The 15,867-nt window shown below is 36.2% G+C and overlaps 1 protein-coding gene across 1 annotated transcript; it reads right to left on the reverse strand.

The window, feature by feature from the left end:
* Positions 1 to 1,338: 1,338 nt before the first annotated feature.
* On the reverse strand, positions 1,339 to 1,950 carry LOC146002968 (uncharacterized). Its single transcript, XM_083141124.1, has one exon. It carries the CDS (start codon positions 1,948 to 1,950, stop codon positions 1,339 to 1,341), a length of 612 nt encoding a protein of 203 aa, XP_082997250.1.
* Between the last annotated feature and the right edge of the window lie 13,917 nt (positions 1,951 to 15,867).

The following is a 15,867-nucleotide window of genomic DNA, read 5'->3' on the forward strand; positions in this document are numbered from 1 at the left end:
GGTGTCTCAAGAAGATTGGAAAAACTGCTTTGACAAATGGTTCGAACAAATGCAAAAGTGTATTGACCATAAAGGAGAATACTTCGAAAAACAATAAAGCAGTTTTCAATGCCAAATTCCTGTGTTTTCATTGTTAGGCTCAAAATATAAATAGTGACCTCGTAGACACTATCGATGTCATGTCATTTATGGTGCATACATTTGTAGGTATTAAAATAAAAAAAAAACTGTTTGCATTCCTCGTTCATTCTTGGCTGGTCTAATTATCATAAGTTCAATACTTTTCTTGCAATAATTATTTATAACCCTCAACTATTTCTGAGATACCCATTGTAAGATAACATACCTCATAAAGAGGTATTTTTTTATTACTTTAAGCTCCAATAAACTAAAGTATATTTCTTTCTATTTCCAGCAATAAGTGTGTGGTTTTAATTTCACGGAAATTGCTCCCAAGAACAGTCTTCTACCAAAAGCAAATATTAAAAATATTTATGCATCTCAATGTGGAAATGATATCTGGAAGATTGGAAACCATCAAACTTATTACCAAGTAATATATGGGACTCTAGAATGGAAGAAACACTGAAAAAATATGAGTATGATTGAAAAAGGTAAGAACTTAATACTTACCATGGCCCCATTTGATCCACAAAATACTTACACTCATCATCAGTGTCTCGTCTTGAAACTATGAAGCAACAATTACTTGAAAATCCTTTTCTTAGTAGCAGTTTGTTTCCCTCCATTTGTCATTGTTACTAACAGCATTGTTAACAACTATCAGATTTCAAAAAAAGAACAGCATGAGAATATTTCTTGTAAAAAAAAATAATTAACAGCTGAGCAAGTAACAATAGGAAAATAAATATAGATAACTATTTCTATTATACATTGCATTTTTGCCTCTCTTGTGAATGAGAAACTGATGTAAATAAATTATGAATCAAACATCCATGCTGTTCTCAAAGACATGAATTTGAATAGAGAAATGACAAGAGACATAAAAACAGAATAGCAAACAATTCCTTAGAAGATGGATAAGTCAATAATTACTTTTTTAAGTACAGGGTGAGTCAAAAGTCCGTCACCACCCTTTTAATTTGAAAACCACTTGATGGAGGGCGATGAAATTTCGGATATGGGTAATTGGGGTTGGGCACACCAGATGGGGCTAGTGTATATCATGGCGGCCATCTTGAAAGCTGCTATCTTGGAATTACATCGAGATTTTCAAATGGGAAAGGTGTCATGTAGCATATCATTTTACATGTGCGTTTTCTCACAAATGAGAATATGCAGTAATTTCTCCCCTAACTTTATTTGGTGAGGATATTTTCACAGTTGAAGTTCACATTTGGCATCATACAAGATGTGCTCTATGTGTTGCCCGTTCTGTGCTACACACAACGTAAGATGTTTCAGACAGTCCTCATGGACATGCAATAACACTGCAGGGTCGACAGAGTCACATGTTTGTTGGATCCGGTGTTGGAGATGTTGGAGATCAGTGTTTTTCTCTGGATAAACTATGGCTTTAAGATGACCCCAAAGGTAAAAGTGAAGGGGCGTAAGGTCCGGAGAATGGGGTGACCACTCAGTGGGTCCTCTTTGACCAATCCAGTGACTCGGGAGCTGTTCATCGAACCACTGCCTGACACATAGTGTGTATTGCGGAGGCAACCCATTCTGCTGTAATTCACCATCTGGGTTCATCAGTGAGGGGAACACATCTTCCTGGAGAATATTCAGATACCTCTCCCCATTCAGGTTGCCATGGATGAAGACAGGTCCCACAATTCGGGTGTTCGATATCCCACACCACATCATTACCTTTGCCGCACCGAATTCCTTATGAGGATCTGTCCACGCTGGGTTGGCATCTGACCAATAACAATGATTCTGCTTATTTACCTCACAGTTGAAAGTCCAGTCTGCAAACTGGGTCATCCTCAGTTAAGAACTGCTGCATTTGAATATTGTAGGGATGCCACTTGTTAGTATACAACACACGGAGTATGGATCTCTGACTGACTCCTGACACTTGCTTTTGAGCAAGGATGCCACGATTTCGGTTACTGTTTCTTCATCGGTAGCTGTTCTCAGCCATCCACTACATTCTCTGTCGTACACGAATCCAGTCTCCTTAATTTTTCTGATTCTTAAGCATCTCCAGTTTCTTCTGCCCTAGGAAGTCAAGATAGGAAATCTTCTACTTCCACTTTCTTTGTAAACACTATTGTGTATGTATACTGAGACAATAGAAGAGCCCAACGCTGAAATCTGGAACATGCTAATGTTGGTGTTGTGGCTGATTCACCAAAAATATACTTTACAGGCAAGGAATGGGTAAAAACTTTGTAATGTTTCCCATATAAGTACTTGTGAAACTTTTTTATTCCTTTATGCAACGCTAGAGCTTCCCCCTCAAAGTGACTATATTTTCTTCCTGCCTCCGTTAATGTTGCTGAACAGCAGGCAACTGTCCATCAACATGGTTGCACAATTGAGCTTCTACTCCCACTGGACTTCCATGAACAATCAACACTATATCTTTATCTGGATCAAAATGATGTAACATCTCAGCTTTTCTCAGTGTGTTCTTTGAATTTTCAAACTCTTTCTTATGTGCATCTTACCACTTCTACCGTATGCCTTTTTTTCATTAACTTCTACAAATTTGGAATCTGACAGTAGAAAATTCTTACATCAAGTGCCAGCAACATATTTGTTAAAAATGATAAAAAAAAATAACATACAATCAGCACAATATGAAACACTTTAGGAGTTCTTCCAAGGTTTCTATTCCATCTCAGAATCATCATCATGGCTGGTCGAGAGGTGACAGAAAGGAACTCCAAAAAGCTAAAGTTTTTTTTGTTGTGCTGTTTGTGTGTTTTTATTGTTTTTAACAAGTTTGGAATCATTGAGGATAGATTTGGAATGCACCTATGATAAAACGATATCATGTGTATGTAGGCTTTCAACTCCTTTACATTTGTAGGCTATGGACAACCTAAAATTGACTCTATTTTTCTGCAATGGCTCAATTCCACTATTAGAAATTCTATAACCGATGTAATTTACTTCCTTCCTGAAGAATTGGCATTTCTTTTTATTAACTTTAATATTGTAATATGCCAGTTTCTCCAATACCTTTCGAGTATTATTCAAGCAATCTAGATTCCTTTTTCCTATAATTATGACATCATCTAGATAGTACAGGGTGTCCGGCTTAGACCTTTAACATTACAAAAGAGCATAATTTTGCGGAGAAACCCAATTTTATTACCAAAATTTACATTTTGGTAGAAAAACTCATGCATTTTTTTGTCCCAGCACCAGCACTTCACACAACCTCAATATGAGCCAACCTGTGGCATGGCAGATGTCGAACCGATATTCCAATTCCGTCCAGGAATTCACTAGCATTTGAGGGGACACATTGTGCATCGCCTGACGAATCCCGTTACGCAGATCTTCCAAGTTCTCGACAGGCATACTGTAGACTTGGTCCTTGATGAACCTTGATGAATGTAGGGGGGAAAGATCCGGCGAGCGCGGAGACCAAGTAAGTGGTTTAGATACTCTTTCTATCCATCTTCTGGGAAAATGCTCATCGAGAAATTCTCGGACAATGATAGCAAATATTGCCGGGGCTCCGTCTTGTTGGAAAATTGTTTCTGGAGGCATTTGAGGCACACCGTAATGCTGAAGCATGTCTAAGTAATTTGTTCCTCTCACTGTTTCTTCAGCAAAGAAGAATGGGCCTATTATCTTCTCTTTCATTAACCCATTCCACACATTAACTTTTGGCGAGTCTTTCATAATTTCACGAAACTCATGAGGATTGTCACTTCTCCAAATACGGCAATTTTGCTTGTTCACTTTGCCACATGTGTGGAATGCAGCTTCATCAGAAAAGCACACCATGTCGAGAAAAGCATTCTTGTTGTCAATTTTGGTTAACATTTTGCCCGAAGACGTCTGTCTTTTAGGTTTATCATCAGGATAATTTCGTTGATCTAACTGGATCTTGTACGCCCGGAGACGTAACCTTTTGTGCACAACGTCATGGATAGTAGACCGAGCAATGTTGAGCTATAAACTTGCACGTCTTATTGATTTTCTTGGACTTCTTGTGAATGCAGTGCGAATCACTTCAATGCTTTCCTCTGATACCTTCCGCTTCGCATACTTCACGCCCACTGACAAAACACTTCCAGTTTCTCTTAGTTGTTAATCCCACTTAGCAATACTCACATAGGAAGGAACATTGTCGTGACGTTGAAGATTGAATTCACGCCGAAAAGCACGTTGAACAAGCTTCACAGATTTCTTTACTGTTGGTGAAAGAACGCAGAACACTTTCTGCTGAACCGTCCACTCCGCCATCTTGGAATTTATGCGTTACACGCGCATGCGCGTCACGTCAACTCAAACTACTGGTGATTCTCGCAAATGGCCACAGTTTCCAGTCCCATACAAACAATAAGTATCATTTGAAGTTGAATGTAACTAAAGTTATACTGTTTTGTAATGTTAAATGTCTAAGCCGGACACCCTGTATTTACTAAAACTTGATCCATTATTCATTGAAAATTTTGAGGACTACAACTCCATCACACAGGCAATCTATTATAAGCATACAATCCCCATCTAGTATTTACTAATAGTAATTTCTTGAATTCTTCCAAGGGTAATTGTAGATATGCCTTGCAGAAATCCAAAACTACTGTACATAAATTCACTGCCATTGAATTGCACAAATCTTCAATCTTTGGCAAAGGATAAGTTTCCTTTTCTAACACCTTTTTGTTTGTTACTTTAAAATCCGAACACAGTTGCAATTCTCCATTACTTTTCTTAAACCACTATTAATGGAGCTACCTACTCTGAATAGCTCACAGGTGTTAAAATCCATTGCTTGACCAAAGCATCTAATTCTGCTTTTACTAATCCATTAAATTGTAAGAATAGTCATAAATTTGTGGAAAGATTGGTACCAAATCTTCTTTTATTGGAATATTAGCTTTGAAATATTTAATTAGCTCAATATTGTTACCCGAAAATATGCTACTGAAATCTTGCGTTAGCCTTCGTACTTGTAGATGTTTCCATTTGGATTCATTATTTATGGAATGCATTCCCTCTCGATTGTACATAATGTTTGCAAATCATCCTTTCCAATGGGCCCACAAAATATCATTCCAATTTCTTCCTAGAATTGGCTGTTTTGATGTGTTGTTAGTCATGTACAAGGGCAAGTTGAAATTGTGATCATTGTACCTCACATATACTTTAATTTGTCCTAAAACTGACAATAACCTACCATCTGCATTTTTTAATGTAATGGAGAATCTTGTAAACCTCATGCTTGGAAAATGTGAATAGTGAAATGCATGATTTCATACTGAACCTCCTGCTCCAATGGCATCCTCAAATCCTACTGGAATTGCAGTACATCTACAGATACCCAACCATTCTTCAATTCTTCGCTGTGATTAGGATTAACTGTTTTAGAGTTTACACTATGCTTATGAATAACCAAATTATTATTAGTATCTATTCTTCCTAAATATGAATTACTTATAGGAGTCGAGTGAGTATTTCTTTCATTATCACTACTGATAATGATAATGATCACTACACTTGATTTCTTACTGCTGCTCGAACTTGTGCACAATCTCTGAAAATGTCCTTTGAACCCACATTTGAAACATGGTACATTAAATGCTTTGCATTTACCTTTATCATGCGAATGTCCACGTCTTTCACAAACATCAAAGCATTCTTTCTGGTTAACTGATTTCTAGTGTTGGGCGATATATCTTCCAGATGATATATTACAATATCAGGGTGGCTACTCACTGGAAATTCCTTGAATTCTGGGAATTTTGCATGAATTATTGGCTCCGGGAATTATGTGTGAATTCTACTTGAATTTTTCTCCATACACGTGAAAAATTACAACTTTTTCTTATCCAAATTATATTCACATTTTCTGCAAATAAAAATTATTTTCGTAAAATTTTCTTGCTCGCCTCGCTCACAATTCCTGCTTTTCTTAGTCTTATCAAGTGTATAACCATAGCTAGGAGGAGGCGGGAGTTGGCCCTGGGCGCCGAACTCTAAATTGGAGTGTTTTAAAATTGATTGATTAATTTGTGGTTTTAAGTCCACTTTATGCACAGAAAGGCTAATCGGGACTGTACCTACAGTTTGAAGTGGGATCTGAACTACTGTGCCGTGTGGAGAAAAAATAATTGAAATAGTTTGTTCGAACACAAATGCTTTAGCACCAACTTCTACCCCCTTTTTGCATAAATTACGAGGATAATAATATCTTTGACACTACTGCTACTACTACTACTACTACTAATAATAATAAGAAGAACAACAACAATGTTGGTCCCGGCGAGTTCGAATCCTGGCTTGGGCATGGATGTTAGTGACTGTCCATTCATCAATTTCATTATATCACTCATCCCCATCTTCGCAAATTAGCCAAACGTGGCACAAGAAGCGAAGTAAAGAAAAAAGAAATCAATAATAATGTTATAATAATATTATTATTAACACTATTATTATTATTAGTAGTAGTAATATGTTTATCCTGGCACTTTCTCCCCACCCACTCAGACAAAAATTTGTGGTTGCGTCTCTGACTGTAAATAGAAACTCAGCACCTTAAATTAAATATTTTAATTATATTACGTATGCCGTTTAATTGAATTATAATTTTTGGATGTTGGAATCACATAGACCCTTTATATTATGAAAATATTTGTGTGTGGATGTTGAGAGGCGATAAGGTTGAAATAGAGAATACATCTGCTTGAATTTTTGGAAAGTTCACCTTGAAAACCGGGAATTGTTCTAGAGTAGCCACCCTGAATATTGAAAAAGTATCTTCCAGATGATATCAACTAGACATATATCATCATGATATTTTGGCAATATATATCATGTTGGTGATGTATCATCATGATATTTTAGCGATATATATAATGTTGCTGATATAGCATGATGATATTTTAGCGATATATATCATGTAGGCTATATATCATTACATTATTTTGGCGATATATAGCATGGAAATGATACATCATCAGAATACAGAAAAAATATCATATTGTATCATCTGTGATGATATTTTCTTGACAATATATCATGATATCAAATTTCCAGTATCATCCACTTCTACAGATTTCGCATTCTTCTTAAACTGTGATGATAATTGTTTACTGGTTCCATATTTTCCAACCTCATTCATTTTTTCTCCAGCGCTTTTTTCTGACTCATTAAACATAAGAATATCTCTCTCAACAAGTTCCATGTTCGACAATACAACTCACCTTCTGACAACAAACTTCTCACTCTTTAAACCAAATACTAACTGGTCCTGTAACATGTCATCCAAACAGCATCAAAATTACATTTACTGACCTGATGTTTTACCCATCTAAGTCTTCTTGATTTGGTTATTCTAATAATATGTAGATATGAATACATATTATGCAGTTCTAGACCTTCTCTACTCATCTGTCTCCTCATCCTTTTCAGATCCAAATATTTTTCTAAGGATTTTATTTTTAAATTCTCTTGATATGTGTTTTTCTTTTAATGTAATGTACCAAGTTTCACATCCAGATGTACTACAGGCAAAATGACTGTTTTGTTTATTTTAACTTTTAGTTTCTTCGTTTCTTAGATATTATACAAGAGGATAAAAGTTTGTGAGGAAACAAGTGTTCTGAGCTTCAGGCTTTCCGGAAATGTGTAGTTATTGGGAAACATCCCAATCGTTTTTACTCATTTTGACACGGTTAAAATGTCAGGGAATTTCATAATCAATAAATCGTAGCAACCCTGAATGCCTTGCCATAGCAAATATACTTAAATTAGAAATATTTATACAAAATTAATTATCTAATATTGATGTAATTTGTCTGACAACACTGGCTGCAAAAAGAAGAACTTAACTACATAATTGTTCCAAATTTCACCCAAGCAACCAGTTTCTGCAGAAAAAAGAATTGGGGTCATGTCATGAATATTCGGAAAAGAAACAACATGAAAGTAAAGAAAGCAAACAGTTTAATTACTTGAATGTGGAAAACGAATTTGAAAGTTCCGTAGTTGAAATTTCACCACATAGGCTAGTATTAATTTGTGTACACAGAACACCTGACAGAATAACAACTTTATTACGAGGGGATATCAAAAAATAATTGAGTAAATTTTTTTACAGCCAAACGAAAATGTGTTCACAAAAACTGAAATATAAGTTGTAAAAGTTGACATGTTGTGTGCAATATCTAGCGGCAACTTTGGGGACCATTTTTTTTAAGCGACTGTTAATCCAGTAGTATATGCAGACATTATCCATTATTTTGTGGTGATGCTTGAAGAAGAGAACGCCTCCCTCACCGGATATGTGTTTTCCAGTTTTTTATTTATAGGGTTATCTAAAACATATGTACCACAACAACCCTAGGATGCTGGAATAATCAGAGCCATTAGGTTGATTGATTGATTGACTTAGTTTATTTTACTTCGCATTTTGTGCCTCTTGGCTAATTTGCAAAGATGGGGATGAGTGATGAAATTGATGAATGGACATTCACAAACAACCAAGCCCCAGCCGGGATTCGAACCTGGGACCCTTGGCATCGCAGCATGATGTGCTAACCACTCGGCCACAGGGTCCGGCTCAGAGCTATTGGGGACATCCCAAGCAACATATTGCAAAAAGTAACATCCAACATGGGTCGTCACATGAAATTGTGAATTCAATAAAATGGAGGACATTTCCATCATCTTCTGTGATATTGTCTTGTTATATGTAAGCGCGAATTTCAACAAAGTTATGAGTCACAGTATAAGAGTATTTAAATTAAATTGTCCTTCATTGTGTTTATAATTTTTTATAAAAATCAGAGTTCGGAGACTTTTGAATCACTCTGTCCAATAAGTACTGGTTTTTCAGATCATGATGCACAATGCATAAAAAATACATCATCACAAAACATAAACCAGAAACACACTTGCGATGAAAACACATAAATACTACAAAAAGATAATATAATGAAGGTAATTTTAATTTCCTTAACTATTTTATAAGTACAGAATCGTGGGATGTCCTGTACTACCAAACTGATGTGAATGAAGTATGCGAGCCACTACTGTTGGCCATTTCATACTTATTGAACTTAGCATCCCCCCCCAAAAAAAAGAAAATAAAACAAAATCAAATTGGATTACACCCGACATCAAAGAAAACTGGAAAGATTGCATCACAATGAATAACTGCAGACACCAAATCAAAAGTGAAACATTCAATGATTATCTAAAAGAAAAAAGAAATGAGCTTCAAAACTCAGTTAAGAAAGCAAGAAGAGACTGCAATTCCAATATGATCCTAGACTCAAATAACAAAGAAAAAATCTTTTGCCGTATTGCGAAAACAGAATTAGGTATAGTAGGGAAAGATAAATACAAAGACAACATAACACTAAAACACGAAGACTAAAGCCCTTGTTAATCCCCAAGATGTAGCAGCAAATTCCAATAAATACTAGACAGGGATAGTAGAAGAAATAACAAAGAACATCCAAAATAGGAATTAAACTGATGTGAATGAAGCATACGAGACACTACTGTTGGCTTGAAGAAGAGAACGCCTCCCTCACCGGATATGTCCAAAAGAAAAATTATAGAACTAGTGGTATGACTAAAGTAGATTCTGCTATATACTTAATCCCTGCAGTCAAGAAGGAAATTTTCAGCATAAGTCACTTAAAAAAACATTATTCTGCCAGCATAGATGAGATACCTGATGTAATTAAAAAATGTGCAGCACACATATCCAACCCAATACATCCAGTTATCTCAAAAATACTTGGAAGGGTTATGTGCAATAGATTAATAATATTTTTCAACAAATTTTCCATCATTTCAGAATGGAAACATGGTTATTGCAAAGGAAAATCTACACACTCTGCTATACACACATTTACAGCAGCAGTTGCAGAATTTAGGATAAAAAGAACAAAGTGAAAATACACAAAAGTGAATCATACCAATGAGTTTCTCTTAAAATTCTAGCTCATTTTCATGTATTACATCCCCACCTTCCCAATTAAAGTACTGAAGTTGAAACCAAGATGGCTGATTTCAAGATGGTCGCCATTTTGGTCACATACCTGGTCTGGTGTCTCCCCTTCCCTGTATCATGTTTGGGGTCTTTTAATCCTGTTTCACCATCCATAAATGTTTTAAACGGGTGTTTCTGCACTTATGGATCATCCTGTATAATACTGTAAGCAAGAACTGAACTGACCTCCACTATCTATAGATTAGGTCCCATAGGTTTGAATTCCCATCAAGGTATGGTTAATTATTTTCTTTCATCATTACCATAACTCAGTGATTAACAAAGAATGTGTGCGCCTCCCCCATGGCACAGTTGTAGCATGATCACCTTGTAATCAAGGGGTTCTGGGATCAACATCTGGTGGAGGCATCGTGGTTCACCTTACCGTGCATAATGTGGACTTACAACACCAACTCAATCAAACTTAAAGGGTTCGCTGTGCCACCCTGTACCACCCTGGGTCACCCTGTGGGCCAGCCAGAACATGTTGCCACCTCCAAAAAATGGCCCAGATTTTGAATCTATGGGGATCTACTTCCACATTCCCTATTAGCCTATGGCATGGTACAGTGAGCATGGGAATGGAAGTGTCTAAAAGTTAATAGCAACGTTGGATAATTATGTATTTCATTACACTGACCATATGAAATGTAAAAAATAATTAAAAAACATTTGTCCTAGATATTCACTCATCTGGTGGATCAAGTAGAAGAGTCTCCCCAAGGATATAAAAACAATAATAATATATTTTTCAAAGAAAATTATAATAATAATTATTAATGTTACTAGGGCAACACCGGGTATTTATTTATCCCAATCTTCTATTAGACAGGAAAATAATGAATTTTAACTATAGTGTAAAATGTAACTAATTTTATTTACAGGTATTTAAAAGTATAAGTACAGTATACAAATTATATAGTAAAATATTTTACGAATTCACCATATTATTAATTTAACTCAACTTGATTATAAACAACATTTTTAGTTTCATCTCCAGGAGCATGAATAAATAAATTGAACGGCATTGGGAGTGTCACTATTCATCTTAGCAACCCCGAAAGCTATGGCTTCCACACTAATATCAGTCGTTTTCGATTATTTTTACATGTCACTTCCTTCCCACTCCCACACCTAGGGGTGTCTTACCCCCACAGGATTTCTTTCCAGATTGCAAGTGATACGTGTACGAAGTTGGGTTGAAATTGCACCAGGCGTTCGAGAGTGATGCGGGAACAAACATACATGCACACATACAGCCACTTTTAAATATATAGATAGATAATAGATAGATATATTATTGCTACTATTCATGTTTTTTTTGCAATACTTTCTAGCAAGGCCTATGTTTGGACCTCCTAAATTTCTTTCACAAATGCCAAATGTATGGTCATTTTGCTTCTAAATTTACTTTGAACCTCCAATGAAAATCTAGATAAACTCCTGCAAGAAACGGTATAACAGTTTGTGATTTCTATCTAATACTAATCAATTACATGTGAAACCATAATTTCCCTTCCCACTTGCAGACTGAGGACTATCAAATGGTACATTGCTGTTCAGAGAAACAGACACACTTGTTTGAGTTAAAGATCAGCTTTGGAGCTGATCAAGTGTGGCAGTTCAGCCGAAGTAAAGGTTCGGGAAAACAGCACTCTGCAATATTGCTTATCACTAAAGTTTATCACCGGATGAAGAGAATTTTCTGACTGGCCAAGTGAAAAGAAACTGTTACAAGAAAGCCTTGCATTGTAATTACTAATGCAATACAGTTTCCAATTTTACAAGAGAATGGTGGGAAAAAATTCTGGAAAATATGTTCGAGATACTCAGTATCCCATTACTAATCTAAAAAAAAATATACCTGCCTCAATCCCTTCGTTTGGGGAAAAGCTCTAATTCATTTGAAAGCAGAGGGGAGTGGATGGTTACTTCTTTCCCTAGCTTAACGTAACAGCAACGTCGACGTTCACCAAGATGACCCGGGTTCGAATTCTGACCTGAGTGGGGGTGTTCTTTACGATTGTCCCTTCATCAATTTTCCCATATCATGATTTATCTTCTTCGTCGCGATTAACTAAAAGTGAAAGAAAAGCGAAGCTAACAAAAAATATATCAAATGGACGTTCAAAATGTGGTCTGGAGAAAATAAACAATCCAAGGCAATAAGAATATCGATCATGGCCCGAATGACGTGACTTCAGGATTACTTTTGTTACATTTAACTTTTGTTACATTCTCTTATGTATGCAAACTGCTTTTCTAGCTTGTAATTTGAACATGAAAGTAGGATAATAAAGCTGGATGAATGTCTTCATATTTTCCTGAAAAATCACTCTTCTTCGTAAAATAGTTAGTTTTAAAATATAATTATGTATGTGCCATTGTCTTATAAGATTCGTCGCCACATATCAGAATCTGCTATGTTGACAGAAGCTAGAGCTTGAAGATTATTAGGGGTTGGAAACACTAGCCTTGCACAAAAGCACATCTTCGATTGTCTTCATTAATACACACACACAACATTAACTTATAGTCTGTGAACAATTTGTGCACAGCTTAGAGACACTATACCATGAAGCGCATTACTTTCAAATTAATGTAATTAGAGAGAAAGGACATTGAAAGTTTGGAACCGGATAGGTAAAAGTGCAATCTTTAGGAGAAATCACTGTAATAGCATACTTTTTTGCACTGCGGTCTGTGTCCATGTCAGTAAAACACCAGCATCGTAATCTGAAATCCTAGGTTCGATTCCCTGTGGGGTCAAAGTTTTTTTTTCCATTACATCCATTACAACGATAAGTCAATATTAATGTTTTCCTTCATTCATTTGCCACTTCCTTCATGTCACCCCCTTCCACACACACACACACACACACACACACACACACACACACACACACACACAAACACTGACTACTGGTTGCACGCTCGATTTTATATCAGTAATTTCTGGATGGGAGGAGAAATATGTAGGTATGTTGGTATTGTAAAATCAAGACATTTCTGTATGTCTGGTTGAAGGTGTTATTACTATAAATATTCAAAATTTATTTTAAATCGACCGAAATGATAGTGATTTTGCGTTTGCTTGAAGAACAGGTTAAAATGTCTTGTTGTTTGAGAAATCTATAATTAAATTTAAAAAATGATAGAATTGTGAGTTTTACAGTGTTACTTGGTTTGTATTCTCTGATGAGATTTAGTTTACTACTTTTAGTATTATGAGACAAGAAAGCAAGTTTTATTCATGAGATGTAGCAGAATTTACCACATATATAGTAGATAAATGCTCACAATATAAAATATCATGTGCATGCACAATACGAGGGCCACTATTTATATTTTGAGCCTTGGCAACACTGATTGAAGTTAGGCGCGATTTGACGTTTGCACGGAATCGTCTGGCATTATTGACCATAACGTACTTCAAATGTTTTGTCAATAGCTTCATTTGTGTTGTTTATGTTCCCTTGGAGATTGCGCGACAACAATAAAATGGAATTAACTCATGAACATTTTCGTGCGATGATTTTTTACGATTTTCTACGTGGATTATCAAGACAAGAGTGCATCGATCAACTTACTTCCACATTTGGCGATGAAGCCCCATCCTTTGCCACTGTGAAACGCCGGTATAACGAATTTAATCATGGCCGCAATTCGCTCACCGACGAGATTCGCGAAGGTTGTCCAAAATCAGTTGTTGTTCAAGAAAACATTGATGCTGTGCAAAACCTAATACTGCAAGATCGTCATGTGACATACTGTAAGATTGAGGCAACCATAGGCATTAGTTCCACCAGCATATATAAAATATTACATGATCATTTGGCTGTGAGAAAGGTATGTTCTCGTTGGATCCCACACAATTTGACAAAAACTCAAAAAGACGCTCCCGTCAATTGGTGCAAACAAATGCTCAATAAATACAATCGTGGTGCTTCAAAAGACGTATATAAGATTGTAACAGGTGACGAATCATGGATATATGCAAATGTGCCGGAACCTAAACAGCAGTCGACTGTATGGGTGTTTCAAGATGAACCCAATCCAACAAAAGTTGTTAGCGCTCGAAGCACATTGAAACAAATGGTCGCCTGTTTTTTCGGGAAAACTGGTCATGTGGAAACTGTGCCTTTAGAGGAACGTAGAACGGTCAACTCTGAATGGTACACAACAATTTGTTTGCCAGAGGTCTTCGGTCAAATACGGAAAACAAACAAACGCCGTCGGATCATTCTTCATCAAGACAATGCCAGCTGTCACACATCTCGTCTAACAACCGACTTTATGAACAGTCAAAAAATCGAATTGATGGGTCATCCACCGTACAGTCCAGATTTGGCACCCAATAACTTCTTCTTGTTCCCGAATGTCAAGAATAAATTGCGTGGACAACGATTTTCATCGGTGGAAGATGCCGTTGATGCGTTCAAAAACCATGGTATGGAGGTGTCTCAAGAAGATTGGAAAAACTGCTTTGACAAATGGTTCGAACGAATGCAAAAGTGTATTGACCATAAAGGAGAATACTTCGAAAAACAATAAAACAGTTTTCAATGCCAAATTCCTGTCTTTTCATTGTTAGGCTCAAAATATAAATAGTGACCCTCGTACTGTAATTGGAGGTTTCACCTCTATTGAGGGAATTACACCAACAAATACACCAACCTATCAGTGTTGAAAATTATTAGAGTCAATTTTATAGTTCCCTACTTAATCATGCATACAAACATTATAGAAGCAATGACCTTTCCAATGACATAGTGGTAAAGTCATCACCATGCAATCGGTTGGTCCGGGTTTCGATACCTGGTGAAGGTATGCAGTGGTTCGGATTCACCTCAAACTGTAGGCCTAGCCCCGATTAGACTGTCTTTGCATGAGTGGTCTTAAATCAAAGTCAAGATCATGATGGAACAACTATAAAAAAATATCAGCCTAGATCTGTATTGAAGGTTCTAACTTTGTAACATCAAGTGCCTTAAACTCTCCAACAGTGAAGTGTGACATGTTGACAGATTTGCAAGACATTATTCAGGCAAAAAAAAAGTTTGCCAGAAGCATGTCACTTTGAAAATTAAGTATTTTTTTTAAAAAATATAGTCATAATTTTGCTCTCTTTTTTGTGTATTTTCCCCTAAAAACAAAAAAATATATGTTTCTCTTTGGCTCTACTTTTTCACATCTCAATGTTTGCTATTGAATTGAAAATTGGTGGCTTTCACAATTATGTTATGCATTAATCATATTTCTAAATGCCAAATTGAGCCGAAATAATTTAGTCTAATTTCCAAACATGTCACATGTAATTTTTCACCTTGAAAAAAATATATAAAAAATTATTGTTCTCACCAGGGTTCGAACTCATGTCACGAAGTTTCAGTCTTCTAATTGAAAGAGCAAAATGAGACGTGTCAGCCCAACGGTGCATGTGCTCCATGTTTTATTGTGTTTGAAGGGTTCCGCAAGGAACCTTGCTCTTGCTTCCTGGTAAGGAGTCATGTGCGAGGGAAACACGTGATTCCTTATCTTTGTCTAGCACCACAGTGCGAGAAGAGGAAGTTTCAATTAGATAATTAATTAGTTGGCTGATTTACTTTTGTTTATTTTACTTCGATTTTCTGTTACTTTTGGCTAATTGCGAAGATGAGGATGAATGGCGATAAGTTGAATGATTCAATCACAAACACAAATGAACA

The sequence above is a fragment of the Lepisma saccharinum genome, chromosome 19 (genome assembly GCF_977018435.1).
Source record: "Lepisma saccharinum chromosome 19, izLepSacc3.1, whole genome shotgun sequence".
Taxonomy (NCBI): Eukaryota; Metazoa; Arthropoda; class Insecta; order Zygentoma; family Lepismatidae; genus Lepisma; species Lepisma saccharinum.

What these genes read in the sequence shown, in the direction of transcription:
- LOC146002968 (XM_083141124.1), bottom strand. Translation starts at nt 1,950, where the DNA reads ATGACCCAGTTTGCAGACTGGACTTTCAACTGTGAGGTAAATAAGCAG.